Raw genomic sequence first — 15,038 nt, 5'->3', positions numbered from 1 at the left:
TTGTAATATGACTCTCATTCTTTCAGTCCACTTTTGCACCTGTATTTTATACTGCACCATGACCAACTTGTAGCACTGAATATTTTATGTTTAACTTCGTAAACAAATCTGTTCAAATGATCCGTTCAGTTTTGTGATAATTAAAGACAAATAGTAACATACAGTTTTCCATATATATGCTTTTATGCCAAGGAGACAATCTCATTAATAAGGACCACCAGATAGTGTTCAGGGGAGATGCTGGGCTCACCTCAGCCCAGACCCTGCACTCATTCCTTTCCAGCTCTTCACCCTTCACTGGAGAAGCGCCCAGTCAGGCTTATTTCATCTACCCATTGCAGCAAGACTCATGCGAGAGCCCTGCACCCCGGAACCATGCAGCCTGTGCTTTCAGCTACTGAATGCTGGGGACACTCAGAAGAGAAAAATACTGGACAGGGAGGGGTTCAGCTCAAAAAGTGTTACACTTTAATGCCCTACATCTGTCACCTCATGCAGCCAGTTAATAATGGGATTTTCAGCATCCAGTTTTCTGGGCTTTGACTTCCACATCGTGATACCACCAAATATCTTCCTGGTACCTGAGAGCCATAGATGCAGCCTCGTACACCAAGCAACCTCACATAGAGGGGGGTAGACAGGGCTTCAACAAAAGGCTGAGTTCAGTTTCCAGCTCACTGTTGACTGGCTTGTGACTTTGGACAACTCACATGACATCTTTGTGCTTGTTACATGACTTGGAAATGAGGAATGCAGCACTTGCCTATCTTTTGTAAAGCACTTGGAGATCAACAGATGGAAAGTTTGATTTAATCTGCTGTAGTCTTGGTTCTCACTTTCATTTTTGTAGCCCTCAGCAGCAACTGTTAGTGACTTGTTTGTTTTATCTATATTGAGTCATCACTCATTTCACTCTTGGCCTTTAGGTCTTCCCTCCAATGGCAAAGCAGACACACTTTTTATTGTGTAGAGTGCTAAGGTTTGCTGTCATTAGATTCTTTTACAGCTCAAGTAGTAAGTCCAGGCCATCCATCTTCAGTGAAGATCCAAAGTTGGGTTTTTTTCAGTGTGTGATATTTAGTTTTTATTTCCTGATTATTTTTCCTGAAAATTTATACAGAATTTTTTAATTGGATACTCTGTCATCGCCTTCATCTGATATATATGATAATAACATTGCAGAGTTCCCATAGCAGTGACAGTGGTTTAGGTGTAAGATAAGGAAACCGTGGCTCAAATATTTTGAGTTTTTAAGAAACAAAAGTACTAGTTCTAACTAGTTTCAGTTAGACTATCAGGACAAATTATTAAAAGCAACTTTAAGAGAACAACCAAAATCTGGAATTAATACATCGTGTAACATATTGGCCAACAGATGCTTTGTTACTCCCTTCCCATTTTTAAGAGTACGTTGCATCTAATTACTTGCTCGTGTCCACTACATGTCCTTTCTTTGCTTCTCTAACGTATTAAATTATTCAAAGAAACTATTCATTGCTTGAAATTAGCTAATGTAATACAGTGCACATATAAACAAATCAACCAAAATCAATGCCTCTGTGATTTCAGCCATGTGAACGGATATTTATCGTTAAGTTCTGTTATAGTCACTAGGGTTCTTCAGAGGTAAGAAAAGATGCCTAATCGTCAGAATCCCTAAATGTGGATTTCTCATCGAAAGCATTGTAGTTTGTAGAAAATCCTGGAAGTATATTTCTAGGATATCTGTCTTCCAGCAAAGACATCATGCATGTATTCCGTTTTCTTGTGATATGGATACAGATTTCTACATACCAACATTTGTTAATATACTGTTGCTCATCTTGTATTCCAGTGGTCGGAGTGTACATTTATTTTAGAGCCAAAATTCAAAGTTCAGTTAGTAGAATTATTGTGTGCAAGCACTGACAACAGTGCTAATCAATTAAGAGTCAGAATAAGTATAGAATGTTATACTTTACAGTCTGTTAATTACTGATATAACACTTTCTGGCAGAGCAGTTATTAATCTTTTATTTTCAGGATTTGTGAATAATGAAAAAGTGCATGAACTATATCTCTCTATAAAACTAATACAAGGGCCTGATACCTAATTTATTTTACCAAAATAATATGTGTGGATAACTCTGTGATTTTCTGAGCCGTAATTATTAACAAATGATGATAAATATTTAAGCCATGTTTCTTAATATTAACATTTTATCTTTTCAATTTAAAATCCTTTGGCAATTATGTAGTAGTGACAATTGGTAAATATTTGTATATTGTGAAGTCATTGCCACATCATTGTGTGATAATCTCTCAGACATTATCAAGAATTATTTCATCTACCGAATATCCAGGCAGTGTTTCATTATAGTCCAATGTGACTGCCTATGTTACAGCACTACGGTTACTTCAGCTTTATGACAGAATGTAACAGAGATTAAAAAGGCACAACCAATTTTTGAGCTTTTTTGGAAAATTCACACACCAATATTTGCTTTAAGTTCATAAGGTTTGTGTTACTTTGCATGAACTTGCTTGCTTGCTGTTTATTATTGAGACCCGCTTTCAAATGAAGTGTCAGGATTACTGGACTCACCTGTTGGTAACAACACAAATTGTTGCCTACAATTACAGTTTTACCTAGACGTGGGGTTTGAAATCTGAATTCATGCTTAAATTCTGTGCTGTCATGCAGAACGTATGCACCTCACGGTTTGAACTGGGGTTTGTCCCAGTGCTAGCAGTTGTTTGTAACTAGTTTTTTTAGGAAATCAAACCAATTTTAGTATTATTGTATTAACTCTTAATTAAATGCTTTAAAATAAAATCAGTGATGGGATTAGATGAGCAGAATGTAAAGGTACGCAAATCAACGACAGCCCTCTACCGACATATAGGTCTAACATCTCTTTGAAAAGAGACGTAGTCTTAAAATACCTTATTTTCAATTCAATATATAAATCAGCATTAAAAATATGTTAAAATTGGTCAGAACATAAGTGCAAATACACAAATCCCATGTGATTCAAGATCTTAATGTATTTATACAGGTTCTGGTTGGATGTCATTATAGAGATTTAATGTGAGTCTCTTAATTTCCTTTCAAATTTTGAGATTATATGTACTATACATTGAAACTGTTCTAAGAAGATTTTCCATTCTTTGACTTCACTTAATGCAGTGCAAGGTCTGAGAATTTAAGTATTTTTATTACATTAATTTTGTGAGGTTTTTAATTTCTTTAGAAACTGACAAAATAAAAATGGGAGGATGTATCTCTGGGTGTTAGAAAAATTTTGACAGGAAATCAGAGAACTAGAAATTAGAGCAGAATTAAAAAAAACAGATTTTTTTTTTCATAATATGGAATCCAGATATACCAAGATTGATTTAATTAATAGTAGTAATGATAAAATTGTGGTACATTAAGAACTCAATCCAGTAGAAACACACAGTATTTATTTCAGTATGTAAGTTTGAGCATGCAGGCTATATATATATATATATAGATATATGTATATTTGTGTTGGTAGAATACCATGCTTTATACTCAGACACAGAAGATGATGCATTTTGAACAGCTTTATTTGTAAATAAATATTTTTAAGCATGCACAAATAATTACTCAAAGTTATGTAGATTCTTCAAACAAATTAGTAGGGCAAAGCAATCTTTTTCCCTAATTGCCCTTCCTAAAAGCTGGTTAAACACACATGTATAGTTCCCGTTTACATATCCAGCTAGCTACATGGATTTTCTTGAGACGTGGTTTTGAAAGTACACTTTAGTTGAGCCCAAACATTGCGAGTTTGCACTTAAAAGAAAATGTCTGTCTAAACCGGTGAGCACAAAGTAAGATATAGAATAGATGCCTAGTCCAGCCTGCACAACAGGGTTGCTACCATGTTGTTAGAATAATTACATTTTGGCTGAACTAACTAATTTAGAAAAACCGCAGTACCTCTAGCAAGACTGAAAACTTTCCAGGACTGGGTTGGGGTTTTTTTTATTTTTTAGCGTAATTTAAAACAATACCTCTTCTAGCTGCCAACAAACTCTTTCCCTGAATCTCCCCATTCCTGGCTTCCCTCCTAACCATGTCCTGGCTCACCTCCAGAGCTGCCAAGTTTATGCCAGAAGCAGGAGGTAGATTTGTATGGGGCTGGAGGAAGATCTGGAGCTCTGTTAAATTTTCAGGCCCAGATGGGGCAACATGATTTGTGTGTTTATGTCAGTATGCCATACATCACAACTATCTGTGTGCTGACGTCAGCTTTGATTGGACATTAATGTGCTGAACACTGCAAACTAGAAAATACATGATAGATACAGATCTATGACAACAATGCCACATAAGCAAATGTCTCTTTGGTGTGGCAATTCACTGTGCAAAATATTTCCCAAGATAAACTGCATTAAGGCAGGAGAATATTTTGACACACTTTAAAAACAAAAACAAAATCTACATGGGCAAACAGACTATCATTTAGGAAAGCAAACCTATTCCGAAGACGAGCTGAAACCAACATATTGAAGTATGTATCATTAGGCAAATATTGAATAGCTATCCCTCGCATCAATCTTTCCCGAATTAAGACCAAATAGGAAAGATGCTATTCTTACAATTTGCAGGACTGTTAATGATGAGGATACCGTGCTAATGGTTGAGTATCTTTACGGTGTTTGTAACCCATTGTTACCAAACCCAGCAAGCAAAAACGTTAATGGATAGAAAGTATTTTTTCAAGTGACAGAATATGACTTGGTTCCAGAAATCACCAGTGTTTATTTATTTATATAACAATTTTTTATTTCTTGCTTATACAAGTAACATCCAGCAAAAGAACTGGCATAATATGGTAATTTCTGGTCCGTAGGTTTATAGAAGTCACTGGCTACTTCAGATTTATATTTATACCATCTTTATATGATTGCCCCCATAAAATAATGTGACCAAAAGCTTCCATAAAATATAGTATACTGTCTCTCTTCCTAGAAGAGAAAATAATGTGCAAGTCAGCTTTAATATTTCAGAGGTGGATATAATAATGAAGTTTAGGGACTGATGTGTAGGCAGTGTTCTTTTACCTTAGATTGCTTGTGTTATTGCTTAGAAAGGAAATTCAGTAGTATAACACTATGTTATCCATCATCAGACTTTGTAGGTAAAATTGAAGTTCCCTGATTCCATGGGGATAGATCATTTTGGCCTGCACACAAGTAGCGGCTTTGAAAAGAGCCCAGTCCCCAGGATTTAATGCCATCTGGCCCATAAGGTGGGGAAGGGAGGGGGTTTAAAGGTACCACGGGATCAGTGGATTTAGGCCTTGTGACCTGAGCAGATTGGGCTGTGCAGGACAGGCCACAAGTTACTTTATGTAGCAGTCAAAAATCAGAATTCAGATGATGCTTTGACGGGAGTAGTAAATGTTCACCTTTCACGTCTGCTTCATAGGCTTCTCTGTGGCTAGGGAGTCGTCTGTGAGTTCATGAAAGCAATTGGTGTATTGAGGACCATTTTAATAAACCTGTATATCAGTACAATGCATATCTAGGGATGTTTCCCTTCTCTCTCCTTCTAATAACTTTATAAATTGTTATTATCACATAGCCTGACAGTATTTAAATTGACCTTTCATAATAAGCGTCGGTCATATAGTTTATGAAAGAAATGCAGAACGTACAAAATGCTTTTAAATAAATAAAAAATACAAACCTATAACTTGGAGCTACAGAGCTAATTCTTCATACTTGAAATGGGTATTTTAAGATGATTGGTCTTCATACCACTGAAAGTATGATGGGCATGGCACCTACAGCCATCAAGAACAAGAGCATACCAACTGTCCAGGCAGTTTGAAGATAACTAATTCCTGTCTTAAAGAAATAGTTTGCTTCTTAGTACAGATTTGTCTCTTTTTTTTTTTTCTCATTAAATACTGACATCATCAAAGCATTTAAAAACATTTTATCCTGAGTTACCTCTGAAGATCTCTGCTGTGACCCTTGAACGTTGCTTTCTGCTATATAAATTAAGAAAACCACAGAAAACAGCTTATTTTAGGCACGTAACAGTACATTGTTGCACAAGACATAAGGCATCACTTATAAATCACAAATACATTGAGAAATGGTAACGCAACTTGAAGCTTTAGATTCATATTTTGTGTAGAGAGGAACTTTTAGAAAGAAAAATAGTGGAGAAAATGCTTTCGTTTTTCATGTTGTTGGACTGATGATCAAAATGAATAATCATGTGGGTTGTGCTTGCTCAAAATACTAGAGGTGATACGTCTAAGTGTATTAAAAACCAAGGTTTTCAGAACACAAACGAAAGCTGGGCATCTGACTCGGAGTAGAAGTCAATGAGAGGTACTTAACTGCCACATAGCTTGGAAATCTCTCTGATGTGAGCAAATGCTTATGTTACAAAGATTTAGCAAAATATTTAGTGCTGAGTTAGCCCTTTTATGGTGTCTCCTTGTCAAAAGTATGTTTCCCTTAGACAGAAACTTCGTCTGTCTTTTTTAAAGAAAAAACCCCTTTAATGTAATTTCTGAGTATTGATGACCTATTTTTTTCCCCACAGTGTGTCATTGAGAAGACCAAGGCTTACTCTACGGACATTAATTACCTTTTTCATCACATAGGATGTGTATTTTGTTTCCATGTCTTACAGAATAAAGCAATTATGGAACGTGTAACAAACTTGTCAGATATGGTAGTTGGTCTTGAATCATTTATTGGCTCTGAGAGAGAAACCAATCCATTATACAAGGATTACCACGGTAAGTTCCATCTTTAGCAATGCAAAAAGTCTACCCTGAGTGTTTCTAGGGCACTTAGTGGCTTACCCTCCAATTGGGTATCTGCTATAAAGTAGCGTTTGATTTCATTTTAGAATATACCTCTTAAATGTTTCTCCTTACTAACCAGTCTTGAGTTAGGAAAATTTTCAGTAAAGTGCATTAAGGCTGCAAAGGAAACATGGCAACTCCTTGCATGTTGTCAAGCCGTATTACTGAGGCATGGTTCAATCAGATGTACATCTCAACAGGCAGGCTTTGGGGAATTCACATGCAGAGGAGGCTTGGCAATCATCTGACCAGCGAGCTGAACTTGTCATGAAATCAATACTTTTGATCTGCCAAGTTTTAAATAGAGAACACGGAAAAACATTTATTATATTAAGGTGAATAAACTGCTAAATGATGTGCTATATAAACTTTATCTAAAAATGATGTTCTATTTTTCAGCTTTAAGTTATTGCACTTTCTCATTTAAAGAAATGAATGTGGATCTATGTGGCATGTAAAATATGAAACTAATTTTGGTAAAAAGTCATGTAGCCTTTCAAGTGATTTTAGCTTCAAAATGTGTAATGGTGCTTAATCTTGCATTTTGTTTCCCAAAGATTTTGTCAGCTGTTGCAGCAGAGCTATTTAAATTTTTAAATATTAGAAGTTATGCCTAGCCAAAGCAGTGAATAACAGTTTCAGCTAATCCAGAGCAGCACTCTGAGTGTGCATAAATTACAGCTATTATTATTGTGATATTACTGTAGTTCCATGGAAACCTTTAGTTGAAAGTAAACTGCTTATCTGAAACCTGCTGTAAACATGTGAGAATGTGGCAGTGTTTTCCATAGCAGAATATATAGAAAAAGAAGCAGAGATGGTGTTGAGACACCACTGTGTATATGCAGGCTGTAATTAATAAATCAGAGAAAAATCTTTTTGACTGGGAAAATAGTGCACATTTCTTTATCTGAAAAAAAGGTGAATGAAAAAGAAACCATGAACAAAAGCTAGAATAATTTGCCTAATTATTTTTCCAAGTATATAATCGTGATGTGGCATTTGTTTATGCTAACATAATTCTGTCAATTTGATACTCCTTTTCTCAGTACTGAAGAGATCCTTTAAGACAATGTGTGTTTTAGCAGCTATTTCCTGGTTTCCATTAAAAATGTATGCTAAATAAATTTTGGTACTACTTAATAAAAATTATATGCCAGTATACATAACTGTCGAGGTTAAGGCAACCTAAATTTAATATTCTAAAAATAGGTATTTTTAACAGTTTTAACTTTGTGGATTCTTTTGCTTAAGAATATATTTTAAGATTATTTATTTAATGCAGGTGATGGAAGATTTTGACATTACCCAGGAGAAGTTTGATTAAATTGTTTCATTATTTAATGAATCCTGCATTAATAATTTTATTAAGCTGCCTGCAAATGTTAATGGTTGAAAAGTAAATAAAATAACAAAAGAATGATATAGATGATCCTTCAATAAAATTTTTAGAATACTGTATATAAGCAACCCTGTGTTATACTTGCTGTTTCTATATATAATAATTATATTTTGAATTCAGATGCCAAACAAATAATTCTTATATGTCACGAGACAGGAGGCAGGGATAGAAGGTTTCAAAGTGTAAAAATATTTTTCTAATATTATTGAGAATTTTTGTAGTTAATACCCATAAAAATTACACTTTTTAAAGTATTTCGATATTAGGAAACTTTCTTCCCTTATTCTTCCTTCTAAAAAGAAAAAAAAAAAAAAAACTGAAAAATACTTGCCTTATTTTAAATTAGGGTTTTAGTGTTTGGGGTTTTTCTCACAGCTGCCGTTTTCACGTAAAATGTCTTTTCTAAATGTTCAGTATTTCCATTTAGACGCTGACTTTATGAATAGCAAATATAGGCCAGTAATTGAGAAGCCCTGTAGAATTTTCCTGGTTTTCAGATGTAGAAAATCACCCTTAGGTTGTTCAGAAACTATATTAGGCTGCACAAAAACCATCCAGCGTCCTTGTCAGAAAAAATCAGCTTGAGTTGCAGCTGACAGAATGCAGAGCTTGCAGTGCACCTAGTACTGTTAAAAACAGCTGAACAGCTATATAAGCCTCCTGCGTGAAGAAAACGTATTTCTCCTAGGATGGCATAGGGGTTAAAATTTCTTGAAAATCATGATGTAAATTGGTATTTTCCGGAAACTTTTTAAAAGTCATTTTCAGGGCGCAAAATGAAGTACTTCTCATTAGAGCTTCAGTGGTTATCAGTAACCCATAAGCCTTGTTTTGCTGGCTGCTTACTGGTGCATTTAATAAAATAAAGATCACTCAGTGGTGCCGTGGGCAGCATGCAAGGTGATAGCCATATTTGCTTACTGTAAATACAAGAGAAAATCACACACAAACCGGCTGTAGTTTTGACAAGTATTAAGATCCCTCTTTACATCTGTACTTCTGTACCAAAGTGCAATTAGTTTTCCTCGCACAAGGATTTCTGTTTATCTTATTCTGCTTGATTACTTGAGTATAATCGCACCGTTTGCTTCATTGCTCCTGGTAGTAAGCTCCAGTTTAAAAAGGGGAGGATGAGTGTGTGTAAATATACAGAATTCTGCTGTAAGACTCTAATTTATGCATCTGGATGACAGCGTTTCCTTAATTTTTTTTTTTCCCTCCTTTACTCTTTCTTTCCACAAGGTTTGGTTCACGTACATCAGATTCCTCGGCTTAATAGCTTGATCTGTGATGTGTCAGACACGAAGGACCTTGCTTTTAGACTAAAAAGGAAGCTGTTCACCATTGAGGTAAGAGAAACAGTTTTGTTTCACTATTTAGAACCCAAGAGGTGGAGCTAATCCCATCTCTTATGTTTCTTTTTGTGAAATACATAAAATATGCATCAGTTGTTGTAAATTCATTTCATTCTGGTTTTGCTGTTCACGACATTTTTTGTAAAATATTGTAATATGTCTTCTAATTAAAAATGTCTCATTTGCTGCACTAAACCAGTCCGTTATAAATAGTTTATTTTGGTTTAAAATGTACATGGAAAGTAGGCCACAACCTTCAATAACAAAGCGTGACATGTTTCTAAGGATGTCAGGAGCATATTTAATTAAATGTTAATGACTTGCTCTTACTTGTGTTAGTGGGTGGGAAAGTAGCTACATGTTATTACCCCAGTAGAGGGATTTTAATGTATAATGCTGCCTAAAATTGTGTGTGGTATGAGGGATAAGTGTCCTTATCAGTATTCAGAAACCATTTTCTTTGCATTACTGAAACCACCTTTCGCTCTTTTATGTCATTTTAAACACAGTATCATTTACACTAATGTCCTTAAGTAAATTTCCTACTAAATTTAAACTTTTTTCTGTGACCTTTATGCAGACAGTCCTGATAGAAGGCAGTAATACAAAAGATGTATTTCATTTTAATCTTGCTAAAGAGCAAATGAACATAGCACTATTAAGCAATTAGAGCTGATGTATTTATTAACCAAGTAATGCTTAGAGATGGAAGATGGCTTTCGGGGTGATGTGATAGTCATCGGTACAGTCTGGGCAAATTTTTTTTTAACAAAGACATAAAACAGCCAAGCATCCCTGACAAACCATTTTGTTTAATCTCTTTTCAAATGAAAAGCTCTTAAGCAGGCCACTTGTCTTAACTGCTTGAAACCATAAAAAGAGAGAATTGCCACCAATAAATTAGCATATTTTTTACTCCATCACCAAATGATGGTCAATGTGGCTTGGCACTGCTTTGGTGTTTGGGACTTCACCCTTAAGTGACCACTTTGGCCCTTATTTGACCCTCTGCCCTTTTTAGCTGGCCACTTGATAAGGTAACTTAAGGGTTCTCTCTCTTCAGTGCCCCCTCCCCTTCACAATTGCAAGTAGCCCTAACCTATAAATCATTGAAAGGGCCCTATCAAGTGACAAATTAAGGTGCCCTCCTCCTAATTAATGGTCATCAATGTCTTTAATTATCTAATCCTATTGAGAGTAGTTAATAGTTAATCAGGCAGCCAGTTCTTCATGCAGGTCATCTCTGCATGAGTGCTAGAAGTTTCTCAACTAGAGGTATCCTCTTCAGAAGCCACTTAAAGGCAAATCTGGAAGGAGGGCTTTTTTTTTTTTTCCCCAAGACATTCCTTTATAATGTTTCTCACTTTCCAGAGAATGCGGTTAGTGAAACCAGGCATGCTGAGGTATTAAACTATTTTAACAACTGCTTTTGAGCAGTACATTAGAAACAAAAATCTTGATAGTCCGTGTTTCGTTTTAAAATACAAATGTTCTTACTGTTTTCAGAAGTGCAGAGACGCGTGCGCCCTCATTTTGCAGCATAGTAAATTCTCATGTATTACAGCTGTGAATTAGAATATTTAGGGGTTTTTCCTCACTGTGAATCCTGAGTCAGAATATAATTTTTTCTGTCAGCCTTACTTGGGATTCTAATTTGTACTGTAATTTGGAAGGGAAATAAAATAAAACAACCTTAGCAGGAGGTTCTATAAAAAGAATTGAATAAGGCATGGGGCAGAAGCATGGGAAACAGGGGTGTAGTGGAACTCATGAAACAACCTGTTGCCCTAGACATGTGTAGGTGACCCACTTGTATAATTTCTCCCTTCATTGCTCAGCTGCAACCCCTTTTGAATAACTTCAGGTTTTGTTAGAAATATGCTCTCTGTAAGCTGAGCTGACACAAACTAGCCCTTTTCGAACAAGTTAGATCGCTGTCCCACTGTGATCTTCCTGTACACATTTCCCTAATCTATAATACACATGTTTTTCTTCCTTGTACTGTTAGGGGAGGCAGACTACAGCCAGGCTGACTGGAGCAATGAGGTCAGTAAGAAAATGGGAGCAAGGGAAAATTGAATTAAGAAGGGCGATGAATACAATCTTCTAAAATGGGTTTCTGCAGTTAGAATGTGATGAGTCAGCAGTCAGGTTTGGGTCTGGTGGTAAAAACATAAAGCAACAGTGCGCTCTGTGCAAAGTACAGCAAAGTTTATGACTCCTTTAGTACGTACCTTAATGTGAAATGAAAATATATTTTGAATACGTTATGGTTTTTGGAAAGCTTCTGCTTAGTTATATACACAATTTTGGGTAAAAATATTGACATCTACTTGAAATGCCACTTTAAAATCAAATTACTTCAGAAAAGTTAGAAATACACAAGCTATGATTTATGACAAAATTTCTCCAGAAAGTTTTTTCGTCACCAGACCATTCTTTTTTTTACAGTTTAAAATAAGGGCATGGGACATGGATTTTCTCATCTCTGGCTTGCTCACCAGTTAAATAACTCTTTATGGTTTGGCCCTCATCAGTAAAAAACCTTAAACGTCAAATCCAGTTTATTAGATTGCAGTTTTGTGGGATGGACTCCGCCTCTTTACAGTCTGCAGAATCTTTAACTGTTTCAGTTTTTCTTGTATCTTCTTCATCAAAGTAAGTTTAACTGAAATTTATTCTAAAGGGATTTTTTTTTTTAATTCACGATGAAAATGTTTCTTAATGAATATTTATGAGTGTTGGTTTTCCATTTGTAAATTATGAAGTAGACCCTTTCCAGGAAAACTTACATGTTTATGATAAAAGGTGCAGTAGCTATATCAAGCTTTCCCAAATCTTCACACGTTAGTTACTAGCAATATATTATTATAGGCAATATTATCAGAGATCTATCTTATGTGCATACCACTTTAAAGGACACAATTTTGAAGTTAGCCTGTCTAATCCTATTTCTTCCCACTTTGGAATCTTAATTAGAAGGAGATAAAAACCATCATTTGACTAAATTATTGTCTTGAATCTGTAGCAAAAGGTATAATCCGCAATTGGGCCAATTAGTGTACCCCATAGTTAGCTATGCTGAGGCAGGAAACTTGATTAGATCTGACACCAGCCTAGTTCCCACTGTTGTTTTGCCAGGTATGATGGTCAGACTTCAAAGGGCTTGAGGCATCAGCAGGGCAAGGTTTGGAGGCCAGCTTAGGTCCGGTCGTTAATCTCTCTGCTAAAACCACAGCAGCCCTCGCACAAAACAAGCTTACACGACACAATCATGCGGTATTAAAGTTTGGGTTGAGTCATGCCAATTTGCCTTTGATTTTCTGATGATTGACTAAAAGATGGCTACATGACTAGACACATACTGAAAGTTTACTGATTAGGTAAGTTCCCCAAATATTTGAAATATTTTTTGATTTCTCAGTTAAATGATATGACAACCCGTTCATCTTAATGAAACTTTTCCGCAGAACTGTTCTTGAAGTACTTTTTGCTTTGTTTGTAGCTGCGAATGTAATTTTTATCAACATTTGATACATTTTGTTCGTAGTTTTATTTAACGGAACTTTATCTTAGTTGTTCCAAAACCTCTGGTATCAAAACTAAAGGAATCTGTGCCTAATTTGATTATTTCACTCCTCAAAGTTTCTAGGGAAATACAGTTTGGCTTTGTTATTTAGGTACATTTACAATTACTCGCAAAAAGGGGAATTTCCTCTTAATTATTTTCCACCTCACCATTGACTAAAGCACTGTTCCACAGCTGCGATTACATAAGTGTTCCCTTCTTTTGCAGTCTGATTTGTTGAAATATTGCAGTAACAGTGACATGTTTCCATTCTGAGAAAAGCCTAAGGCTGCTTTAGTATTATTCCAAATGATTGAAATTGCCATCTTGCTGACTTTCCCTTGGGCAGCTTAAGGCCTGTTTACTTTTGTATTTGTTTCACATATTCCCTCTGAGTTTGGCTGGCAGGACATCATTACCTGGTTTGACAAGACAGTTGGAGAAGACTCATATTTGATTAGCTCCTTTTGTTACTGTCTGGTCAACATAAGCCTCTGAAATTATGTATTTAAAGTTAAAACTTTTGATAAATTCAGATAAATGTTTGCAAATAGGAAAGTTTGTATGTTGGGTTTTTTTTTTAATCCCCTACTTTTGCTTTACTGCCAATTTTTTAAGTCTTAAGGGAACAGTCAGTTGTTAGTAGTACAGAGAATAAGCTTTTTCCTACATTGTTGTTGTGATTTTTTTTTATTTTGCTCAATATGCAAGTAAAAGCCAGCTAATACGATTCTCTTTTTAATGGCTATATAACACCTGTGCAGACCAGAATAAAAGTCTTTAAAACACAGCACAGTTTGAAGGCAAGTCTTATACTGTATAAAGAACTGCCACGCAGCAAAAAAATAAAGTTTCCAGAGCTTAATGTCTGAGTTCAGGAGATTCTTTTCTGAGAGGTGTTTTCTAACAGGAGAAGAAAATCAGAATTAGAGGAGTCCTGTGGCAGGAAAGTTGCTGGTTTCTCAGTGGCATGCAGATACAATATGGTACTATGGAGCACTCTGCAGTGCATTTCTCCTAGTGGTAATTGCCAGAGTAAAGGTTGTCTTTGGAAGGAAACATAATCACAACAACCAACAATTGAGTCTATATAGAATTAAAAATAAATATATGATTCCAAAAGCATTAAAACAATGTCTTTTCTTCATCTATCAATAGAGGACTATAAGAAAATTAATGATTGCCAAAATAAGCAAGATTTAATTGCAACTCCAGGTATTCACGTGTATGTTATGTGTCCAGCATTGGTATTCAGAAGAATTCTTAAAACATTTTTCTTCTAAGATGGCGAATTTGGCAGTTAAAAACAGGAAATACATCTTAGGTAGCTTCCATCTGAAATCTCTGTATTTCTATCTTTTTTTTTCACTATATCACTTTTCATTGCTTATTTAATACAGACTATACTGTGGTAAACTTCTTATTTACAAAGCAGAAGTGCAGTTAGCCAACACTATAAAATATTTGCCAAAACAGGTGGGTAAGACTGAGTCAGAAATGTCTGCAGTGCTTCAGCGTGGGATTAGCATAGCACAAGTTTGGTCCTAAGTGACTCAGGCGATGGTGATGTCACTGAGTGCCAGAACTGCTCTTCTCGATCCGTTTTGTAATTGTTCATTAAACACATCAAGAAAGGGTATGGACATAATGGTTGAGGGTTATTTGTGAGCTATTCCCTCTGGAGGAACAAATCAACCCTGTCACCAGTACATATGGAATATTTACATAGATGTAAAATACACACACATGCCATACCAACCTCTGTCTGTATCAGTGAGAATTAGAAAGTGTCTGCTGTAACTTTAATAGCATCACTTCTTGTAGACTTCTTCCAAGAAAGTTTGAAGCAGCCTTCATTAATGACTCAT

At 35.6% G+C, this 15,038-nt stretch overlaps 1 protein-coding gene across 1 annotated transcript in view; it reads left to right on the top strand.

The window, feature by feature from the left end:
• The window catches only part of ELP4 (elongator acetyltransferase complex subunit 4), a 136,502-nt gene that overhangs the window by 48,355 nt on the left and 73,109 nt on the right, over positions 1-15,038 (top strand). Inside the window, exons 8-9 of the mRNA XM_026850901.1 lie at positions 6,668-6,776; positions 9,490-9,596. Of these exons, the coding sequence (XP_026706702.1) occupies positions 6,668-6,776; positions 9,490-9,596 (216 nt within the window). The remainder of the gene's footprint in view (positions 1-6,667; positions 6,777-9,489; positions 9,597-15,038) is intronic.

Source organism: Athene cunicularia, assembly GCF_003259725.1.
Source record: "Athene cunicularia isolate RWA chromosome 5 unlocalized genomic scaffold, athCun1 chr5_part3, whole genome shotgun sequence".
Lineage (NCBI taxonomy): Eukaryota > Metazoa > Chordata > Aves > Strigiformes > Strigidae > Athene > Athene cunicularia.
Note: the sequence above shows the minus strand (reverse complement) of the source record. Positions and strands in the feature narration are given on the sequence as shown.